General features: G+C 42.5%; 1 protein-coding gene across 1 annotated transcript in view; it reads right to left on the reverse strand.

The window, feature by feature from the left end:
- Positions 1 to 13,193: 13,193 nt before the first annotated feature.
- LOC136139191 (multidrug and toxin extrusion protein 2-like) overlaps positions 13,194 to 23,369 on the reverse strand; it is a 49,580-nt gene continuing 39,404 nt past the window's right edge. The window contains exons 15-17 of the mRNA XM_065898073.1: positions 14,763 to 14,857; positions 13,687 to 13,741; positions 13,194 to 13,423 (exon numbers count right to left, since the gene is read on the reverse strand). Coding sequence (XP_065754145.1) covers positions 13,194 to 13,423; positions 13,687 to 13,741; positions 14,763 to 14,857 — 380 coding nt within the window. The remainder of the gene's footprint in view (positions 13,424 to 13,686; positions 13,742 to 14,762; positions 14,858 to 23,369) is intronic.

The following is a 23,369-nucleotide window of genomic DNA, read 5'->3' on the forward strand; positions in this document are numbered from 1 at the left end:
AAATATTGCAAGGATTACTAAAATGTGATGCAGAGACGCCAAGCGAGCAAATGCTGTTGGAACAATGGCGCCAGTAGGCTTGCTCGATGCAGGGTTGACACAAACCTTCAATTTGTAAAAAAACACAATATCTGCAAAGCATAGTAAAATGAGATAAAAACTAAATTGGGGGCTTCCCTGGTGTCACAGTGGTTAAGAATCCGCCTGCCAATGCAGGGCACACGGGTTCGAGCCCTGGTCCGGGAAGATCCCACATGCTGCAGAGCAACTAAACCCTTGTGCCACAACTACTGAGCCTGTGCTCTAGAACCCGTGAGCCACAACTACTGAGCCCGTGTGCCACAACTACTGAAGCTCATGTGCCTAGAGCCCATGCTCCACAACAAAAGAAGCCACCACAAAGAGAAGTCCGCACACTACAAGGAAGAGTAGCCCCCACTCGCCGCAACTAGAGAAAGCCCACGCGCAGCAATGACCCAATGCAGCCAAAAGTAAAATTAATTAATTTTACAAAACTAAGTTGGTACTAATTCAAACTAGATTGTTATAAATTTAATGTGGTAATTGTAAGCCCCAGTGTAGCCACTAAGAAAAAACTAAAAAATCTACAGAAAAAGAAAATGAAGAGGGAATCAAACAGTATATGAAGAAAAAATTCGTTCAACACAAAAGAAGGCAGTAATGGATGAACTGAGGGACAAGAAAGACACACGGCATATGGGAAACAAATAGTAAAATAACGGAAGTCCTTTATTATCAGCAGTTAGTTTACATGTAAATGGATTAAACTCTCCAATTAAAAGGGAGCGATTGGCAGAATGGGTAAAGAAACATGATCCAACTATATGCAGCCTATAGGAGACTGTAGGTACAAAGACAAATAGGTTGAAAGTGAAAGGATGGAAAAAGATATTCCGTGCAAATTGCAACCAAAAGAGAACTGGAGTGGCTATACTAGCGTCAGACAAAATAGACTTTAGGTCACACTGGTACAGGAGTCAATGAGGACGCTATATGTTGGTAAAGGTCAATCCGTCAGGGGGTAAAACAACCGTAAACATACACTCACCCAGCAACAGAGCCTGATCAAAATTAGCATCACTGGAGAAGGAAATAAACAGTTCTACCATAATACTTGGGGACTGCAATACCCCACTTTCTATAATGGATGGGACAGCTGAACAGAAGGTCAGTAAGGAAATAGAGGATTTGAACAACACTCTAAAGCTGACAGACACATCAGTCCTTCACCCAGCAACGGCAGAGTGTACACTCTTCTCAAGTTCACATAGAATATTCTCCTGGATAGACCATAAGTTAGGCCTTAAAACAGTTTTTTAAAATTTTTATTTTATTTATCTTTGGCTGTGCTGGGTCTTCATTGCTGTGGGTGGGCTTTCTCTAGTTGTGGCGAGTGGAGGCTTCTCTTCGTTGCGGTGCACAGGCTTCCCATCGCGGTGGCTTCTCTTGTTGTGGAGCACGGGCTCTAGGTGCTCAGGCTTCAGTAGTTGTGGCGCACAGGCTTAGTTGCTCCGCGGCCTGTGGGATCTTCCTGGACCAGGGCTCAAACCCGTGGCAGGCAGATTCTTAACCACTGTGTCACCAGGGAAACCCCAAACAATTCTTAAATAGATTGAAATCATACAAAGTATCTTCCCTGACAACAATGAAATGAACCTAGAAATCAGTAACAGAAGGAAAACTTGACAATTCAAAAATATGTGGAAATTAAACAACACAGCCTTAAACAACCAGTGGTCCAAAGAAGTAGACACAAGGGAAATTAGAAAATAGTTTGAGACAAATTAAACAACACACCAGGACTTACGGCATGAAAGCCATGAAAGCAGTTCTCAGAGAGATCTTTATAGCTGTAAATATCTTTATTAAAAAGACAAAATATCTTAAATCAACAGCTTAACTTTACACCTCAAGGAACTAGAAAAGGAAAAGCAAACTAAATTCAAAGCCAACAGAAGGAAGGAAATAATAAAGGCTAGAGCCAAGATAGACAAATAGAGAACAGAAAAACTAGAATCAACAAAACCAAAAGTTGTTTCTTTGAAAAGATAAGAAAATTGGCAAACCTTTATCTAGACTGAATATGAAAAAAAAGAAAATACACAAATTAATAAAATCAGATATGAAAGTAGGGACATTGCTATTGACCTTATAGAAATAAAAAGGATTGTAAAAGAATACTATGAATAATTATACACCAACGAATTTGATAGCCTAGATAAAATGGAAAAATTCCTAGAACAGATCAAGTACCAAAACTAACTCAAGAAGAAATAGAAAATCTGAAAGGACTTACAACAATTAAAGAGGTTGAATCAGTAATAAAACAAACCTCCCATTAAAAAAAAGGAAAAAAAAAAAAAAAGGACCAGATTGTTTCACTGGTGAATTCTGCTGAACATTTAAAGAAGAATTAACAGCAGTCGTTCTCAAAGTCTTTGAAAAGAATGGAAGAGGATGGCATCCTTCCTAACTAATTCTGTGAAGTCAGCATATTACCGTGATATCAAAACCAGACAAAGACATCACAAGAAAACTAGAGACCAATATTCCTTACGAATATTGATGCAAAAGTCCTCAACAGAATACTAGCCAACTAAATCCAGTAGCATGTTGAAAGCATATACACCATTTACCAAGTGAGATTTATCTCAGAAATGCAACATACAAAAATTAATTGATATATCACATTAGGGACTTCCCTGGTGGTCCAGAGGTTAAGACTCCACGCTTCCATTGCAGGGGACGTGGGTTTGATCTCTGGTTGGGGAACTAAGATCCCACATGCTATACAGTGCGGCCAAAAAAAATTAAATTAAAATTTTTTTAAAAAAATCAAAAAAGAGGGGGCTTCCCTGGTGGTGCAGTGGTTGAGAGTCCGCCTGCCGATGCAGGGGACACGGGTTCGTGCCCCGGTCCGGGAAGATCCCACATGCTGCGGAGCGGCTGGGCCCGTGAGCCAAGGCCGCTGAGCCTGCGCGTCTGGAGCCTGTGCTCCGCAGCGGGAGAGGCCGCAACAGTGAGAGGCCCGCGTACCACCAAAAAAAAAAAGGAAAAAAACTTGGAAGGCTCAGGAAGTGCCTGGAAACCCAACCTTGAAATGACCTTTCCAAGGTTGTTGGCTTGCAGATTAAGAACCACTAAGTAAAGGGAGAGGCTCTCAGGGTCTCTGGGATAAAGAAAAACACACACACACACACACACACACACACACACACACACACACACCTGCATTAATAGAACGAAGAGGAAAAAAACCATACAATCATCTTCACTGATGCAGAAAGTGCACTTGACAAAATTCAGCGCCTTTTTACGATAAAACACTCAACAGACTAGGAGTAGAAGGGAGCTTGTGATGTGTCTCACACCCTCGGGGAATCTCCTCTTTGCTCTTCTATAAAACTAGTGTTCACAGACACCCACGTAAGCTCTGGGGGGTATGGATGTGCATTTTGCCTGTTCTGCCCCAGGGACACCAGACCTCAAACATTTGTCCATTTTAAAAGTACGTTTTTAGTAACGAATGACCAAAATAATAATTGCTAACATTTATTTTTGCTTTGTAGTAAGCATTTTGCTAAACAGCTTTTCATGATCGTCTCATGTATAGTCCCTATAATTCTATGAGGTAGGGAATATATTGTCCACATTTTACGGTCGAGCAAATGGAGAAAAGTAAGGAACTCGTTTAAAGACACAGAGTTAAGATGGGGTCAGTATTTTGAATGTTATTCTGAGTGCAAGTACCTAATTCTGGATAAATCTTACTGTTTACTTACTGACTGTACTGAGATAAAAAAAGAAAATTGGGTGAAAAGAATCTAACATTTCAGGTAATTCTACATAGGCTATGAAGTTTAGAATATTGACATTTATAATTCTGGAACACTTGCTAAGACTCATCGAGACAGCAAAATTTTCAGTAATTTTTCGAAAATCCATTTCTGGCTCTACCAATCAGCAGCCCACCTGTTTGCTAAGAGCACGCTTCTGCCCGAGCGGTAGAATTCAGTGTTTTCCTTGCGGCTTGACCTTAGCAGTGTACTGTGTCAGTCAGGGTTCAGCCAGGGAGCAGAAGCGGCAGCAGGTGTGTGCGGACCGCGTCAGATCCATTTACCCCAGGGGCCGCTGGAGCCGCACGCCTACGGGGCAGCTGTCAGGGAGGAGGTGGAAGGCGGGCTGGGAGGGATGGGAGGGCCTGCTGGCTTCTACTGCCTTTGACCTTGGGGACAGGGAACTGAGCACACAGGCCTGGCTCCAGAGTCGGGGGCCCCGGGGGAGGAACCGAGGAAAGGTAGGGCAGCTGCTCCTCCTGCCCAGGGGAGACCAGCATCAATGCGCGTGTCTTCCCGGGCGTTTTGCCTGCTTCCCGCCAGGCCTTATTAATAGGTATTTAGATTTTCTGTAGGTGTGTTTGTTTTTGCTATTTTGAATGTGATCTTTAACCCAGTTCTCATTGGTAATTGATGACATACAGGAAAGCTATTGGTTTGAAAGTTGACCTTGTCTCTTACAGGTTTTCTGAAGCCTCTGATTTGCTCCAGGACTTTCTCAGCTTCTCTGTATTTTCTGGGTAGGTGATCTTGTCAGGCATAAATCATGGGGCTCTTGTCTGTCTCCTTCAGCGTGTGCACCTCACACGTCCTACCTGTGTGACTGCACCGGGCAGGCTGCAGAGCCCGAGTGCTGGCAGCTCCTGCGGATTTCCAGTCCCCTGAGCGCTGCTCCGCTCCATTCCCAGGTGCCGGCACTTAGCCCGCCAGCTCCTCGGGTGGAGTGTGTGCTCTGTTGAGAAAGTCGTGGCAGCTGCCAGCAACTCAGTATCCTGAGGAAGGAGAGGGGCCTGGTCGCGCCAGCTCCTCCGGATGGAACTTACATCCCTTATCCTGAGGGTGGCCCAGAGACCTCTGCTGTTGTTTGCATTTCACCTGGCTTGGTGATCCTCTGGCGTTTGGTTGGAAACTGCTGTTTATAGTAACCTTGTACTTATAATCTGGGCTCTGGCTTCTCCTACTTTAGTTTGCTGTCAGTCTGACTCCATCAGCTTTTCATCAGCTAGGAATTCCTCAAAACGTCTAGTTCACTAATGGTATTTGAAGCAAGAGGAAGAGTGATATAGGAGTTTAGTCTGCACTTTGATCTAATTTTTAAACCTACCTTTAAATTGTTAATGTTCCTTCTTCATTTTAGTTGTGTTTGTTTTAAATATTTATTTAGGCTGCGCCGGCTCTTAGTTGTGTCGTGCGGGATCTTTAGTTGCGGCATGCATGTGGGATCTAGTTCCCTGATCAGGGATCGAACCCAGGTCCCCTGCATTGGGAGCAGAGAGTCTTAGCCATTGGACTGCCAGGGGAGCCCCTAGCTGTTTTTTGAAAACAGCATATAATTACTGCTTCTTGAACCATATCTGAGACATAAGAGGAGGCAAAATCTCCCACCCTTTTCCACTTCTATCTCCTCACCCAAAGGAACAGTCATTCATCTGAAGCAGGTTGGATTCCAGGACCCTGGTGAAGCCATATTTATTAGTGGATAAGCCCCTGTATACGGACATTTCCCTCACATTAAGAGCTTCTAAAAATCAAGAAAAAAATGACCAACAGCCTAATAGAAAAAAATGGGCAAAGGATATGGAAAATATGTAGAATGTTTATGAATGAGTCCTATGACCTATTACTTCCTTCCCTTTCCTGGACCAACCCACCTCACACTTTCTTTTATCTTCTTGGTTTTGTCACCTATAAATGTTTCCATAAACAACCTATTTTGTATTTTGGTTTTTCACGTTCATTCCTCTTTTCTGAACGGAGCCATTCTTACATATGCCTTCGTTCCTTGTTTCTTTAACTTAGGTTTACGTTTGTGAAATTCATCCACATCTGCATGGATCTGTAATTCATTCATATTCCCTTTTGTGTAGGATCCCATTGAATGCAGACACCACACTTACCTGTTCTACCTTAGATAAGCGTTTGCGTGGTTTCTATTTGGGGCTATTACAAACAGTGCTGCAGTGAATATTCCTCTACAGGTACCATCACACACATGTGAACAGTTTTCTCTAGAGTACACCTAGTAATGGAATTAATCATAGGCTTTATTTATTTATCTTCAATTTTACTAGATAATACAAACTGTCTTCCAAAGTGATTGTACATGGGACTTCCCTGGTGGTCCAGTGGTTAAGACTCCACGCTTCCTGCAGGGGGCGCAGGTTCAGTCCCTGATGGGAGAACTAGGATGTCACATGCCACGTGGCGTGGCCAAAAAAAATTTTTTTAATTTTTTTAATTTTTTCTGTAATTGATTTTAATTATTTATTTTTGGCTGCGTTGGGTCTTTGTTGCTGTGCGCCGTCTTTCTCTAGTTGTGGTGAGCAGGGGCTACTCTTCGTTGTGGTGCGTGGGCTTCTCATGGCGGTGGCTCCTCTTGTGGAGCACAGGCTCTAGGTGTGTGGGCTCAGTAGTTGTGTCTCGTGGGCTCTAGAGCGCAGGCTCAGTAGCTGTGGTGCACGGGCTTAGTTGCTCCGAGGCACGTGGGATCTTCCTGGACCAGGGCTCATACCTGTGTCCCCTGCATTGGCAGGCGGATTCTTAACCACTGCGCCACCAGGGAAGCCCTAAAAAAATTAAAATTTTTTAAAAACCAGAGTGGTTCTACAAGTATTTCACATCCTTGATGACACCTGATATGGCCTTTGTTTTGAGTAGTTGATCTACAATGTTGTGTTAGTTTCAGACGTACAGCAAAGTGTTTCAGTTATATATATATATATATATATATATATGTACATTATAACTGATAATTTTCATTATAGGTCACTACAATATATTGAGTATAGCTTCCTGTGCTATACAGTAGGTCCTTGTTGATTTATCTACTTTATATATAGTAGTGTGTATCTGTTAATCCCAAATTTGTAATTTATCCCTGCCCCCTTTTCCCCTTTGGTAACCATTTGTTTTCTGTCTGTGAGTCTATTTGTTTTGTAAATAAGTTCATTTGTATCATTTTTTTTTAGATTCCACATATGAGTGATGTCACACGGTATTTGTTTTTCTCTTTCTAACTTCACTTAGTATGATAATCTCTAGGTCCATCCATGTTGCTGCAAATGGCATTATTTCATTCTTTTTTATGGCTAATACTCCATTGTATATATGTACCACATCCTCTTTATCCATTCATCTGTCGATGGACATTTAGGTTGCTTCCATGTCTTGGCTATTGTGAATAGTGCCATTATGAACATTGGGGTGCATGTGTCTTTTCAAATTAGAGGGTTTTTTTTCTGGATATATGCCCAGGAGTGGGACTGCTGGATCATACGGAACTCTTGATATTGCTTTAATTTTTAATGTTTGGGAATCTGGTGGCTGCCTAACTGTTTGCTTGTCCTGATTGTAAAAGTAATGCATAATTTTTTTCCCAGTAAATACAGGGAAGTATAGAGAAGTAAAAACTATCTGTAATACCATCACTCAGAAGTATCCTCTGCTAACGTGCTGTATACTTTCAGACTTTTTTCTTATATGTACTTACGGTTTGGTTCCCAAATTCTGGGCCAAGGTGCTATGGGGATAGCAGTGAATCCACAGGCACATTTCAGAGTATTTTAAAATTTCAAGGGAAACAGAATGAGGCTTAATGCCTGTTACACACCACGCAAGCTATCACCTGAAGGCATTTCACAGCTCTAACATTAGAACGCATGTATTTTTTTAATGATGTCGTCATATCTTTGCAAAACTTATCTCAGCAGTTGCTGTGATAAAAAGTTGTGTGAAAGTCAGTGTGAAAAACGCAGTGAGGGTAGCAGCGTCCAACCTGACCTCAGGGCCTGAGAAGTTGTTCAGTGCCCAGCAGGTGCAGGCGTCCACTTAAGAATGAGACAAAAAAGACTATTATTTTTTTCCATTTATGTGTATTATTTTTAAAATAGCTACTAAATTGTTAGGCTGTGAGTGACTATCAACGTAACTAATTAATGAATACGTATGTCTTTTGGCCACAGGGTGCCATGAAAAACATATTGCTAAGGCACTAACGGTGCCATTAACCAGGAGAGTTTGGGAACCTCTCTGTCATACACACTTTTAAAAAAAGGAATCTGAGATCACACTGTGACAGTCTGGCTTTCAGAGTGTCCAGGGACCTTCTCCAGGCTGTGAGCCCCTGCTGGGGGTCAGCGGAGGTAGAGGTGTCTGGTGGGGTCCTTGTCTCTGCTGCCCTGAAAAGTTCTTGAATATTTCATGGCCTTAGTGCGTGAAGGGGCCACTTCTTTGTAAAGAATAAAGAAATAACTTACTGTTGTTTTGTAAAAATGACATTAGTCGTAAGTTTTAAAAATTTAAGTAATACGGAATTATACAAAGCAAAGAGGAATAAAATAATTCCAGATTCCTCCTCTCAGAGATAACATTACTTGTGACATTTGGTGGATGTCATTCCAGATCTCTCTCATAAGTACATACACGTGAGGACAGAAAGTAAATAATAAGCTGATAGCAATGGGATTATCTGTAGTACTATTTTTAATGCAATTAAATTTACTCTTAAATTCAATTTAAGACTAAAGTGAAACTGAACTGCTGAATTTCAAGTGAGGTTTCATAATGAGACAGTATTTAATTTAAATATCTTAGTGTAAAAAAAGAGTTATTTAAAAAAAGAAGTTGAAGGGGCTTCCCTGGTGGTGCAGTGGTTGAGAGTCTGCCTGCCGGTGCAGGGGACACGGGTTCGTGCCCTGGTCCGGGAAGATGCCACATGCCGCGGAGCGGCTGGGCCTGTGCGTTCGGAGCCTGTGCTCCGCAGTGGGAGAGGCCGCAGCAGTGAGAGGCCCGTGTACCGGGAGGGGGCGGGGAGTTGAAGCTTGTTTAGACCCCACCTTTCAACCTTCCATAGGATTTACTGATATGAAAACATAATTTATGCTTTATCCCACCTCTGCATTCCCTGCCTCCTGATTTTTTAAAAAACATTATCTTTACATTTACCTTCTGTTCTGTGATCACAAGTCACATTGTTCTTAAGCCTTACTTCCTTATTTCCATATTGCCGGTCCTTCTACCAGAGTCCAATTCCTGAATTACTTTGATTGCAAGCAGTTTTTTTTTTTTTTTTTTAATAGCCAGGGGTGCTATATCTGCTGAGGTGTTACATGCTTGAGGATATTTATGTGTTTGTTGGCTTTATTGAGCATCTGAGGGACAGATGGTCCTGGGTCACATTTTTCTTGCTTCAGAACTTTATAGACATTGCTGTAGTGTCCGCCAGAAATACATGCAGTTGTGTAGAAGAAATTGTGAAGCCACCTGATTTTTTTTCCTGCTTTGTAGGTGATTTGCTCCTTCTTCCTAAAGATCTAGACATTACTTGTCATCCGAGAACAGAATTGTCATCAGGCTCTTAGTATTGCTTTTTGTTCGTTTTTTAGGTACAGAGTACCCATTAAAGTGTCAGACTTCATGCTATTACTTGTTTGAATACTTCTTCTGTTCCTTTGTCCAAGAACAGCAGTACATATTGATATATTAGCATTAATTTTTCTGCCTTTCAGCCTTTCTGTTGTGCTACTATATAGCATAAAAGTCATTTTCATGTAGATTTCACTGGCATTAAGTACATTCACGCTGTTGTTCAGCTGTCACCACTGTCCATTTCCAGGTCCTTTTCATCATCCCAAAGAGAAACCCTGTGCCCATCAAATAATAACTCCCCCCCACCCCACCCCCCAGTCCCTGTCTCTATGAATCTCCCTAGCCAGGTACCTCATGTAAGTGGACTCCTACAGTTCTTGTCCTCTTGCATCTGGCTTATGTCACTTAGCATAATGTTCTCGAGATTCAGCCCTGTGGTAGCGTGGGTCAGAATTTCACTCTTTTTATAGCTCAATCATATTCCTTTGTATACATAGAAATCCATACATCTGTGATGGACACTTGGGTTGTTTCCATCACCTATCGTGAGTGATGCTGTGACGAACACTGGCGTACAAGCATCTGTTTGAGTCCCTGCTTTTAATTCCTTTGGGTGTAACCTAGTGGTGGAATTGCTGGATCGTACCGTAGCTCTAAGTTTTTGAGGAACCGCCAAACTATTTTTCACAGTAGCTTGCACCACTTTACATTCTTACCAGCAATGCACAAGGGCTCCAGATTTCTCCACACCCTCACCAACACTTAAGATTCTTCTACTGTGTGATTATAGGCATCATGATAGGTGTGAGGTGCGATCTCATTGTGGTTTTCATGCGCATTTCCTAAACGGCTAATGATGTGGAGCATCTTTTCTTGTGCTTATTGGCTATTTGTGGCTGGCCTGGGAACCCCACCCGCGGCTGGCATCTGAAGGGCAGTCTTTTGGGAGACGCGGTTCTTTAACTTGTGGGACCTGATGTCGACTCCAGTCAGTCAGTGGCAGACTTGAGCTGAGTTGTGAACACCCAGTTGGTGTCAGATCAGTCCTTCCTTCAAATCCCCCAGCTTTCTTCTGCCTGCCCCAATCTGCCGCAGAACCCCTGCAGTGACATGTTCGTGTCAGGTTTCGTATTATTCAGCTCCAGGATTTCTGTCTGGTTCCTGTACTTCCTCTCTTTGTTGAGCTCGTGCTCCTAGTTCCTTTACTTCTGGTCTCCGTCTGGGCCTATTCATTCGGGGATAGTGTCTGCTAATCTTTTCTTCCTGGTAAGTGGTCATACCTTCTTGATTCTTTGCATGCACAGTAATTTTGTACTGAAAAACTGGGCATTTTGAATCTTATCATCTCGTTAAACAGTTTTTGGCCGTCTTGAATAATGCTGCTAGGAACATGCCTGTAGAAGTTGCTGTGTGGACGTGTCTTCAGGTCTTTGGGTATAGACCCAGGCGTACAGCTGCTGAGTCAGGCGGTAACTCCATGTTTCTCTTTTCCTGGAACTGTGTAATTGTGTTCCACAGTGGCAGCACCGTCTGACATTCCTCCCGCTCATGTACGAGGGTTGCAGATTCTCCGCATCCACGCCGGTGCTTGTATCTGTGTTTATGACAGCCACGTAGCGCACGTGGAGTGGTATCTCCCTGGGGTTTTCCTTTGTATTTGTCTAATGGCCATGTGTTTATTGGCAATTTGTACATCAGCTCTGGAGAGATGTCAGTGCAGATCGTGCGCCCATTTTACACACGGACTATTTTGTAGAGAAGTTTCAGGTGTAGGGTTTGATGCTCATGACGTGACTCATGGCGGGGGGCACCTGCGTAGCTTCAGGAGGGCGGCTGGTCATCAGAAAGACCACCTGAGCGCCATCACCCCTGTACTTGACCCTGTGCATCCCTTCCACGTGGCTCTTCCTGAGTTGTATCCTTTATAACAAACAAGTAATCCCATGGGAAGTGTTTTCCCGAGTCCCTGTAAGCTGTTCTAGCAAACTACTGAACAAGGAGAGGGGTCACAAGAACCCCAGTTTATAGACAGTCAGTCAGAAGTGTGGGTGGCAGTCTCATGGGACTGAGCCCTTAACCCATGGGGTCTGACACACGGTTAGTGTCACAGTTGAACGGAATCACTGCACATCCTGCTGGGGTTGGAGGATTTGGAGAATCGGTTGTTGGCGTGAAAAGCGCCCCCGTTCGGTGGCAGAACAGAAATGACTCGTGCTGCTCTGTTTTTTGAGGACAGGTGATGACCTCCAAGCTCCTTAACAAGTCACACTGGAAAGAGTCTTAATTTTTTTTCTGACAGTGTGGCAGTGGATTTTTAGATATGACAACAAAAATGAAAGCAACAGAAAAGATAGATAAATTGGGCTTCATCAAAATTAAAAACTTTTTGTTCATAGAGCAGACACTATTGAGAAAGTGAAAAGATGGGCTACAGAATTGGGGGTGGAGAATACTGCAAGCCACCCATCTGATAAGGACCCAGCATCCAGAGTGTATTACAGACTCTTGCAACAAACAACTCAATGTACACATGGGCACATTCTCCAAAAAAGATACACAGATGGCCAGTAGACCTATGCAGTGATGATGTCATTGGTGTGCATTAGAACTGCAAACTAAAATGACAGACAGACACTTCACACCCAGATGGCATAATAATTTAAAAAAAACCAAAAAATGCTACTGAATTATACACTTTAAAAGGTTAATTTTATATATATGAATTTCACCTCAAAACTTTCCTGGGTGTTTCATCCCACAGCACCCTATTTTGTAGCATGGTGACAGTATTTGGTGCTCTCCCTGAACCTTGCAGCCGCTGTCTCCTCTGACTGGTCTGTACCAGCTCTGCCCACTTGCCTCCCCAGGGCAGCAGGGGAGATGGCCCAGGGGAACACTGCTCTCCAGGTCATCGAGTGGGCTTTGTGTTGGGGAAGCCCAATGTCAGTCATTCCTTTTAGGATTTCCTATCTGGGTTGGTCCAGTTTCCTATAAAAGGCTCTGAAACTCTCCATCGAGAGGTACAGCCACACCTGCTGGCATCTGGGGGCTGAGCTGCAGGAGAGAATAAGCTACAAGTTATCATATAGGTAGAAATAGTACGAGCTCACATTTTAAAGTGTTTATTTTATAAAAGCTTACACGGGGGCTTCCCTGGTGGCGCAGTGGTTGAGAGTCCGCCTGCCGATGCAGGGGACGTGGGTTCGTGCCCCGGTCCGGGAGGATCCCACATGCCGCGGAGCGGCTGGGCCCGTGAGCCATGGCTGCTGAGCCTGTGCTCCGCAACGGGAGAGGCCCGCGTACCGCAAAAAAAAAAAAAAAGCTTACACGGCACTACCTGGGACTGGACTAGACGGCACTTCGTACAAACTCACCAACAAGACTGAACACGTAACAGAGAAACAAAAAGACAACGTGACCGGCGGTTAATGTTAGAAGACCTGCTTTCCTGGAAGACAAAAGCTACTGACAGCATAAAGAACACTTCAAGCCGGGAAAACCAAATTTACAGATTTAAAAACCATGATAGAGTTAACGGTTGGGAGAAAAGTTCATTTAAAATTATAACTCTTTTCTTAATCTTCAGTAAGCAGTAAGAAAGATCGTGCAAACTCTCAGAATAACTAAGCACACATCACTGGTATCCTCTCCACACTTAGTTGAGAGCGAAACCACTGTCCCGGTGACCAGGGTCACTTCCCATGCTTCCTGTGTGGCATGTCGTTGTTTGTGGGCTGGGGTGATTCCGTTTCAGCCACGGTCAGTGAAAACTCTTATTAAAATTCCTGCTACCAGGACAGCAAAAGCTAAAACTACAGCCGCCCCGCGATACAAAATCAGCTGGGCCCCCGTCAAGACCTCCCCGATGGTGGCCACCCCACACGAGCTGTTCTCCACCAGCTGCGTGGTCTGGCTCTCAGGTCGGATGACGTCAGGTAGGATCACCCCATCGGCTACCTCTTTGTCTAGGATGGACAGATCTGTTTGCAGAGAAGAGTGAGATATTTCCTTACGTGCTAGTCTGAGTAAAGGGCATTCCTGAAGGTGACGTGAGCCTACGTTGTAAATGGTTTTGTTACATGTGGGGTTATTAAGCACGTTCCAGAGGGGAACACAGAGTTGGCCTCCCAGTTAGAAAGGCAGAGACGAGCTGCCCTGTGCGAGGGAGCAGAAGCTCACGCACCGCGTTCTGGGCGTGAGAACCGGGAATCAGGACCCTGGAGAACGGGCCCCATAAACTTACCTGTCGTGGTGGGCACGGCCTCTGTCGTCCCTCTCAGCCCGGCTTGAACCTGTGCCTAAACAAAGCATCACAGAGGTAAAGCAGCTGCCGTCACGTGAGGCCAGTTCACTGCTGTTAACCTGTGGTTAAGCTCCCTTGGGAACTACGCCACAGGTGACAGCATCGTGCGCGGTCTTGCTTGGTCCTGAAGATGCCAGTGACGGTAGAACGCCACACTGGAAACCATGCTCTTACCCCAACATCAGCTCGCAAACACGGCATAAAAAGCCACTTGTTGCCATAGTTGCAAACTTAACATGTTTTTCGCACTGTGCCCTTTACTGCTCCTAAATCCTGATAAAAGGAACAAAGTCTAAAGGTAAATGGTACAATCACCTAAGCGGAAGTGTAGGGTCCAACTTAACGTCCTGTACACTTCATTCCCTCCAGCGATCACACTGAAGGGAGGAAGGACATGATACGTCACCGTCACCGTAAGGAAAGGCAGAAGGGCTGCGAATCCTCGAGGGTGGTCAAGACGCAGACTGTGGCCGTTTGCACACCTCAGCCCCTCCTCGCGGCTTTGTCCAGGACACCTCCCCTCGCCGACCTCCCACCCATCTCCTCTCAAACCCGGACACAGTCAGCGGGGCTCACACTTCAACACAGAGACGCCCAGAGGGTCAGGACAGGTTCTGCCCCAAGAACTTCCCTGATCACAGGCACTTAGCAATTTGCATTTCTTAGGAAACCCTGGACCAAAAGATCCTTTTGAAGACGCCTACAACTAGACAACAGATCAGGAAACACTACTGCTTTTCTAAGACTACAACACCAAAACAGCAAAATAGTGTCTTAGCTAATTCTCTTTCTTTCTGGCTGAGCCCTGCTTGGTAGATACTAAATTAACTCCATATTAAGAGGAAAACGTGCTGACACAGGATTTCCTTTTGCCCCCAACTCTCACGTTGGATGCATTTCACTAAACAAAGTGCGTCGTGCTGCCAATGGATTTCTCACCATTTTCACCATGAAAGATTCCTTACCTGCCCTGGGATCAACAGGGCCCATCTCTAAGAGGACCCGCCCTCTGTTACCTGCTCTGCCGCTCTGTTCCAGTTTATCCTCCAGATGTACACCAAGTAGAAGAGGGTTTGAAAGAAGACACAGGCCGTCAATCCGGACCAGAGACCTGTGGGTGGGAAACAGGTATCCCGTTCAGATTTTCTGCAGTCCCCCTCCTGGCATCATTAACATTCTCCCGTAACTACTGTATCCATAGCGTAACCCGCAGCTTACGCTAAAATTTTGGATAATTATGGACCAGGATCAGACTCAAGCTTACCACTGACCAGGTTTGATTCCAACTCCAGTGGGAACCCGCTGGAAGGCTTTAGATGGGTGTGTGCATGTACCTGGGAGACCTGATGTTTCTAGAAGCCCACTCTGAGAACCATCTCTCCAACTGCTGTGTACAAGAGATGACTGAGAAACATTATAAACAATGCCTGTCTCCTTGTGAGAAGAAGCTATTTAAATCACTTAAATATCATTGCGTAACAAAGTGGATATAAAATACCCATTCACATATGAATAACTGCACTACAAAGCCGGCTGTCTAGGCTTGAGTTGGAACCCAGCATAAACTGGGAATTAGTCTGCTAACCTGTTCACATGTCTGGGGCCCCACGTTGGCAAGGGCTCACTGAGGCTGGGCCTCCCGTGGACTCCCGGCCATTTCACTGGAATAACCTCTCGAGTTGAGAAGCAGATGGATGGACAGTTTACACCCTTTGATGGACTGATTCCATTCCTAGGAACCCATCCTAAGGAGAGACTCGGGAATGTCGTTAATTCATACACCCGGGATGCTCGTCACAATGTTATTTAAAAGAGGAGCAACTTACAGCATCGCTAATTATTAGAGAATTGCTGATCAAAACTACAATGAGCTACCACCTCACACTGGTCAGAACGGCCATCATTAAAACGTCTACAAATAAATGCTGGTGAGGGTGCGGGAAAAGGGAACCCTCCTACGCTGTTGGTGGGAATGTAAGTTGGTGCAGCCACTATGGAAAACAGTAAGGAGAGTCCTCAGAAAACTAAAAACAGAGTTGCTACGTGATCCAGCAATCCCGCTCCTGGGCATATACCCAGACAAAACTATAATTCAAAAAGACACACGCACCCCAATGTTCACAGCAGCACTATTCACGACAGCCAAGACATGGAAACAACCTAAATGTCCATCAGCAGAGGAACGGATAAAGACGTGGTACGTACACACAATGGAATACTCCTCAGCCATAAGAAAGAATGAAGTAATGCCATTTGCAGCTACATGGATGGACCTAGAGATGATCATACTAAGTGAAGTCAGTCAGAAAGAGAAAGACAAATACAATATCACTTACAAGTGGAATCTAAAATATGACACAAATGAACTCATCCATGAAACACACAGACTCATGGACACAGAGAACAGACTTGTGGTTGCCAAGGTGGGGGGGCGGGCGGGGGAGAGATGGATTGGGAGTTTGGGGCTGGTAGATGTAAAGTACTACACATAGAATGGATAAACAGCAATGTCCTACTGTATAGCACAGGGAACTATATTCAATATCCTAGAATAAACCATAATGGAAAAGAACATAAAAAAGAATGTATATATATGCATGTCACTTTGCTCTACAGCAGAAATTAACACAACATTGTAAATCAGCAATACTTAAAAGATAAAAGGGGGGCAATTTAAATGTCCACTATTAGGGAAGCATCAAATAAACGATACAAGGAAATACAAGGAAATACTAGAGAATTACTAAAAACCATGTCTTTAACATGGGATCGGGAGAAATTACATACTCAGTATAACCCCACTTCTGTGAATAACAGAAAAAATACTGGGAGAAAAATAATTTTACAAGGCTGGAATAAAATACATTGAAATACCTCAGGTTTTATATTTGAGGAGTGAACTAGAGGTAATTTTAATTTTCATCGTTATATTTTTATGTATTTTCACAATATTTCCATGCTGTTAATGTATAATTAACAGTTTAAAAGTGTTATTTAACAAAGCTGAGCACCTGCTAAATAAGTCCAATAGCGAGAAGCACTTTTATGGACAAAAAGCGAGATATGACGTGTTCCTATTCTAAAGAGCTCAGTGTCTAGTAGAGGAGAGGTTTTTAGGTTTTTTGCTTTTTTAAAGGAAAGCTGAATTGTGAAACCCCAGCAGCTCATAAGGCAGAGGCTCTGGCTCTTTGGTTAAACGGTATTTCCCTGGTGTCGACGACGGTGCTTGGTAGGGATGAGACCGTAATAAATACTTGGCAGTTCTGTGTCCCAAACAGAGAAGGGCGAAATCCTGCTTGACGCTGATCAAACACCCCACAGGCTCCCAGCCTGAACTGGCCATCAAGAGAGACATGACATTGCGGACAGTTACTCATTAAGCCATCACGTGACAACATTTCCAAAAAGTCAGGATAAGAAACTAAGCACCTCTGTTTGTGTGGACACAGAAGGCTCTCAGGACAGCTGCGGGATTAAAATTTCACAGAGCAATGGAGACAGATTCAAAATTGTTTACACGGTGAAAATGTACTGGTTGACACAGAACAAAAGGAGCTACTTGAATACATGCTACAGCATTGGGTCAGTCCTCGAATCAGACTACTTTCTGCAGAAAACACAGCTCATCGTTACTAAGGAAATCCACAGAAATTGCAGATGTGGATATAGATGCAGAACGCACATACAACAACTTACCCCAAAAGCACATGACAGATTGTTCTGCACAATTCTATACAGTTAGAATCTTGATAAAATGGATAGATTTCTGAAAATATGTATAATTTGCCAAAGTTGACCCCCCTCCAAAGAGATAAAGTCTAAGCAAACTGATTTCAGAGAAGAAATTGTGAATGCTGTAACAAACTCCTCCAAAATGCCTGACATGACAGTTTCATAGAATTTAACCAAACCATTATAATAATAATATTCCTACACTACGTAAATTGTTCCAGGGAATACAAAAAGGGAACATTTTAAATTTTCCTTATGTAGTAAGTGTATATTAATACTGTCAATGTCATAACTTTACAAAGATTACACAAAGAAGTGAAACTACTGACCAGTCTTATAACTACCATTTCAAAATTCTTAAATACAATATTAGTGGAATCCAGCAGCTCACTAAAAGAGTAGCACATAATAATCAGGATTGTTCAACATGAAGAAATCAAATAATATCATTTATCACTGTAAGAAATCTAAGGAGAAAATTTATAGGATCATCTCAACAGGCACTAAAAACTTAATTTTTAATTAAAAGTATTAATGGGATTGTTTCTTTATACTAACAATTGTATTGCACTTCTGTATACTAACAACGAACTACAGCAAGAGAAATTAAGGCAACAATCCCATTTACCATTGCACCAAAAAGAATAAAATATCTAGGGATAAACCTACAGGTAAACGACCTGTACTCGGAAAACTATAAGACACTGATGAAAGAAATTGAAGACAACACAAATAGATGGAAAGATATACTGTGTTCTTGGATTGGAATAATTAATATTGTTAAATGACCATCTTACCCAACACAATCTATAGGTTCAATGCAATCCCTGTCAAAATACCAATGGTATTTTTCCCAGAACTAGAACCAATAACTTTAAAATATGCATGGAAAAACACAAAAGAATAGCCAAAACAATCTTGAGAAAGAAGAACAGAGCTGGAGGAATCACATTCCCTGACTTCAAACTATACTAGAAAGCTACAGTAATCCAAACAGTACCGTACTAGCACAAAAACAGACACATAGATCAATGGAAGAGAACACAGAGCCCAGAAGTAAACCCACACACTGTCAATTAATTTATGACAAAGAGGCAAGAATATACAACAGAGAAGAGACAGTCTCTTCAATAAATTGTGCTGGGAGAACTGGACAGCTACATGTAAAATGATGAAATTAGAACATTCTCTAACATCATATACAAAAATAAACTCAAAATGGATTAAAGACCTAAATGTAAAACCAGATATCATGAAACTCCTAGAGGAAAACGTAGGCAGAACACTGTTTGACATAAATCCTAGCAATTTTTTTTGATCCATCTCCTAAAACAAAGGAAATAAAAGCAAAAATAAACAAATGATGCCTGATAAAACGTAAAATCTTTTGCACAGCAAAGGAAAATCTTTTGCACATCAACAAAAAGTGAAGAAAACCTACTGAATGGGAGAAAGTGTTTGTAAATGATATATGATCAATACAGGGTTAGCATCCAATGTATATAAATAGCTCATACAACTCAACATCAAAAAAGAAAACCCAATTTAAAAAATGGGCAGAACTGAATAGAAATTATTCCAAAGAGGACATGCAGGTGGCCAATAGGCACAGGAAAATATTCTCAATATCACTAATCATCAGTGAAAAGAAATCAAAACCACAACGATATCATCTCACACCTGTCAGAATGGCCATCATCAAAAAGAAGACAAATAACAAGTGTTGGCAAGGATGTGGAGAAAAGGGAACCCTCGTGCACTGTTGGTGGGCATGTAAGTCGGTGCAGCCACTATGGAGAACAGTATGGAGGTTCCTCAGAAAACTAAAAATAGAACTATCCTATGATCCAGCAATTCCACTCCTGGGTATATATTCAAAAAAACCAAAAACATTATTTCGATAAGGTACATGCACCCCAATGTTCACAGCAGCATTATTTACAATTGCCAAGATATGGAAGCACCTGTTTATCAACAGATGAATGGATAAAGAAGATTATGGTAGATAAGTATTCCACTGGAGATGAGCCATAAAAAATGAAATTTTTCCATCTGCAGGAACATGGATAGACTTGAAGGGCATTATGCTAAGTGAAATAAGTCAGAGAAAGAGAAATACTGTATGATCTCACTTATATGTGGAATCTAAAAAAAATACAACGAACTAGTGAATATAACAAAAGAGAAGCAGACTCACAGATACAGAGAACAAACTAGTGTACCAGTGGGGAGAGAGAAGCAGGGAGGGGCAAGATAGAGGTAGACGATTAAGAGGTACAAACTATTATGTATAAAATAAGCCACAAGGATATATTGTACAACACAGGCAATATAGCAGATATTTTATAATAACTATAAATGGAGGATAACCTTTAAAAACTGTGAGTCCCTGTATTGTACACCTGTAACATATAATATTATACGTCAGCTATACCTCAGGTAAAAAACTTTAAATTAAGAAATAAAAATTTAGGACTTCCCTGGTGGCACAATGGTTAAAGAATCCACTTGCCAATGCAGGGGACACGAGTTCAAGCCCTGGTCCAGGAAGATCCCACATGACACGGAGCAACTACGACCCAGCAATCCCACTACTGAGCATATACCCTGAGAAGACCATAATTCAAAAAAGAGTCATGTACCAAAATGTTCATTGCAGCTCTATTTACAGTAGCCAGGACATGGAAGCAACCTAAGTGTCCATCGACAGATGAATGGATGAAGAAGATGTGGCACATATATACAATGGAATATTACTCAGCCATAGAAAGGAACGAAACTGAGTTATTTGTAGTGAGGTGGATGGACCTAGAGACTGTCATACAGAGTGAAGTAAGTCAGAAAGAGAAAAACAAATACTGTATGATAACGCATATATATGTAATCTAAAAGAAAATGGTCAGAAGAACCTAGGGTCAAGACAGGAATAAAAATGCAGACCTACTAGAGAATGGACTTGAGGATATGGGGAGGGGGAAGGGTAAGCTGGGACAAAGTGAGAGAATGGCATGGACATATATACACTACCAAACGTAAAAGAGATAGCTAGTGGGAAGCAGTCGCACAGCACAGGGAGATCAGCTCGGTGCTTTGTGACCACCTAGAGGGGTGGGATAGAGAGGGTGGGAGGGAGGGAGACGCAAGAGGGAAGACATATGGGGACATATGTATATGTATGACTGATTCACTTTGTTATAAAGCAGAAACTGACACATCATTGTAAAGCAATTATACTCTAATAAAGATGTTAAAAAAAAAAGTACTAGAGGAGAATATAGAAAAAAACGTTAAAATCCTATTGGAGCAGTTCTCGCCGGAACAAGAAAAAGGCAAAAACACTAGAAAGGAAGGAGTAGAACTGTTTCTATTCACATGACATGCAATTACATTTGACAAAACTCTCAACCATTTTTGTTGGGAACTTTCAGTAAAGCAGACTCCATGGATACTTCCTGAACGTGATTTAAGAAGACATGCACACGTTTGTTGATGTATGTGTGTTTACATTGTGTGTATTTATGTATGTCAGCCCCCAATCCAGCATGCTATTTAGTAGAGAAACATCAGAAGCACAATCTCTAAGGTCCTGAACAAGACAAGCATTTCCACGAATACCATGACAATTTATTGTTCTACTAGAGGCTTTAGGCAGGAAAAAGAAATCAGTGGTGTAACATCTGATAAGGAGAATATAAAGCTATTTGTACACGATATGATTGTATACCTGGAAAACCCGTGAGAACCAACTGAATACTACTCAAATAAGAGGAATTCAGAATTTTAAGAAGCTACAAAATTCACAGACAGTAATTAACAGCCCTCGGATATACCAACAACCACCACTTAGATTACAGGATGGAAGGGAAGGCCTTGTCTACAGTGGCCACAAAAGGATAGAATGGGGATAACCTTAACAAGAAATTAGCAAAAGCTTTACAAGGAAAATGATAAAAAACTATACTGAGCAGAGGCTGACATTTCCAAAATGTTCGTCCAGTATTTGAACATAAAAGCTGAGGGTGGTCCAGGGATTAAGACTCCATGCTCCCAATGTAGGGGGCCCGGGTTCAATCCCTGGTCGGGGAACCAGATCCCACATGCCGCAACTAAACGGTCCGCATGCCACCAAGAAGACACGGCGCAACCAAATAATTTTTTTTTTTTTTAAAAAGCTGAGGGTGTCAGAGGAGCACCCATTTTATAAGAACACAGATGGCCTCCAGGCCATAGACCACCAGGCAGGTGGAATTCAGAGTTGGCTCCCGAGTCTTTTGGCAACAGTGCATTTATTCTCTGCAGACAGAGGTCTACTGGTCCTATCTTGAGATGAAACCCAGGAGGGAAGAATTTCCCTGAGGAAAAAACAAGGTGTCTGGAAAACAGAATCTGCCTCAAATACGTCCCCTCACTGACCCCCAACAACAGGAAACCGGATGCTGAGTGGGACCCCCCTTAATTAGCGTAACAAAGAGCACCTGAGTGGGTGCAGAGTTTGCTGGAGATGATGAACGCTCAGATAAATGCACAGCCATCACACACTCTCAACTCCTCTCCCCTGAAAGTGTGATAAACCCCACTTTCTACAAGAAGAGAGAGATTACAGAGTCGGAGCTGGTGAGACTTGGTAGCGTGACTGGGGCCAGGCTCTTGACCAGGGGACTGAACCAGGAAGGGGCCAGAAACCAGAGGCGATGGTGTGACCGACAAGGAACACCCGGGCAGCCAGGAGCTCAGGCTCCAAGTCAGGCCCCAAGATGACAGCTGAGAGCCCTGGGCCTTCCAGGGAGGAGAGTTGGGACAGGTCAGCAAGAGGAACCTCGGGCAAGGCCTACATCCCAAGAGTGCAATATGGAAAGGGTGCCAAAGGACAAAGAGGAATAAAACCCAAGAGCCTGGGGTGAGCTCACAACAAACGGGGATCCAGCCTGTTTATCTTTACATTCCCCAGATTCCAGCACCACCCAGGGTCAACACATACAGGTGCTCAGTGAATCTTCAGGATGAATGCGGAAATCATAACCCTCAGACATGCATCACAGTAAAAGAAAGGCTCTGGGGGCATCTGGGTTCAAATCCTGTCTCGTCACCTACTGTCTGTGGGACACATTACTTCACCTGTTCAGACTTTAGTTTCTCCAAGTGTAAAACGGAGCTAACAGGAGATCGCATCTGATGTCATAAATTTGAGCAGCATAATTTACATAAACAGCGTATTTCTGCAAAAGCCCTTCATGAAAATGATCTTACATCCTGTAAACTATAGCTTTACATTATTTTTTAATTAAAAATAAAACTGCTCTGTAATGACACATATGGGAGTAGTGGACATATGTATATGTATAACTGATTCACTTTGCTGTGCACCTGAAACCAACACGACATTGTAAATCAACTATACTCCAATAAAAACTAATTTAAAAAAATAAATAATAAAAGTACTGCAGGAGAATATAGAAAAATGTTAAAACCCTATTGTAGAATAAGGCAAGAAAAAGAACTAAAAAGGCATTACAATTGGAAAAGGAGTAAAACTATTTATATATGATGTGACCCTGTATACAGAAAATTCTAAAGAATTCATAACACACAAAAATGCTAGTGCCAATCAATGAATTCTTATAAGATCAACACACAAAAATCAGCCGTGTTTCAATACACCAGCAAAGAACAATCTGAAAAAGAAATTAAGAAAATAATTCCATTTACAGTAGCATCCAAGAGAATCAAATATCTAGGAATAAATTTGACCAAGGAGGTCAAAGACTTGTACAATGAAAACTACAAAACACTGATGCAAGAAATTAAAGACCCAAATAAATGGAAAGACGTTCTGTATTCATGGATTGGAAGACTTGATATTTTTAAGATGGCAGTATTCTCTCCAAAGCAGT

The sequence above is a fragment of the Phocoena phocoena genome, chromosome 19, assembly GCF_963924675.1.
Source record: "Phocoena phocoena chromosome 19, mPhoPho1.1, whole genome shotgun sequence".
Lineage (NCBI taxonomy): Eukaryota > Metazoa > Chordata > Mammalia > Artiodactyla > Phocoenidae > Phocoena > Phocoena phocoena.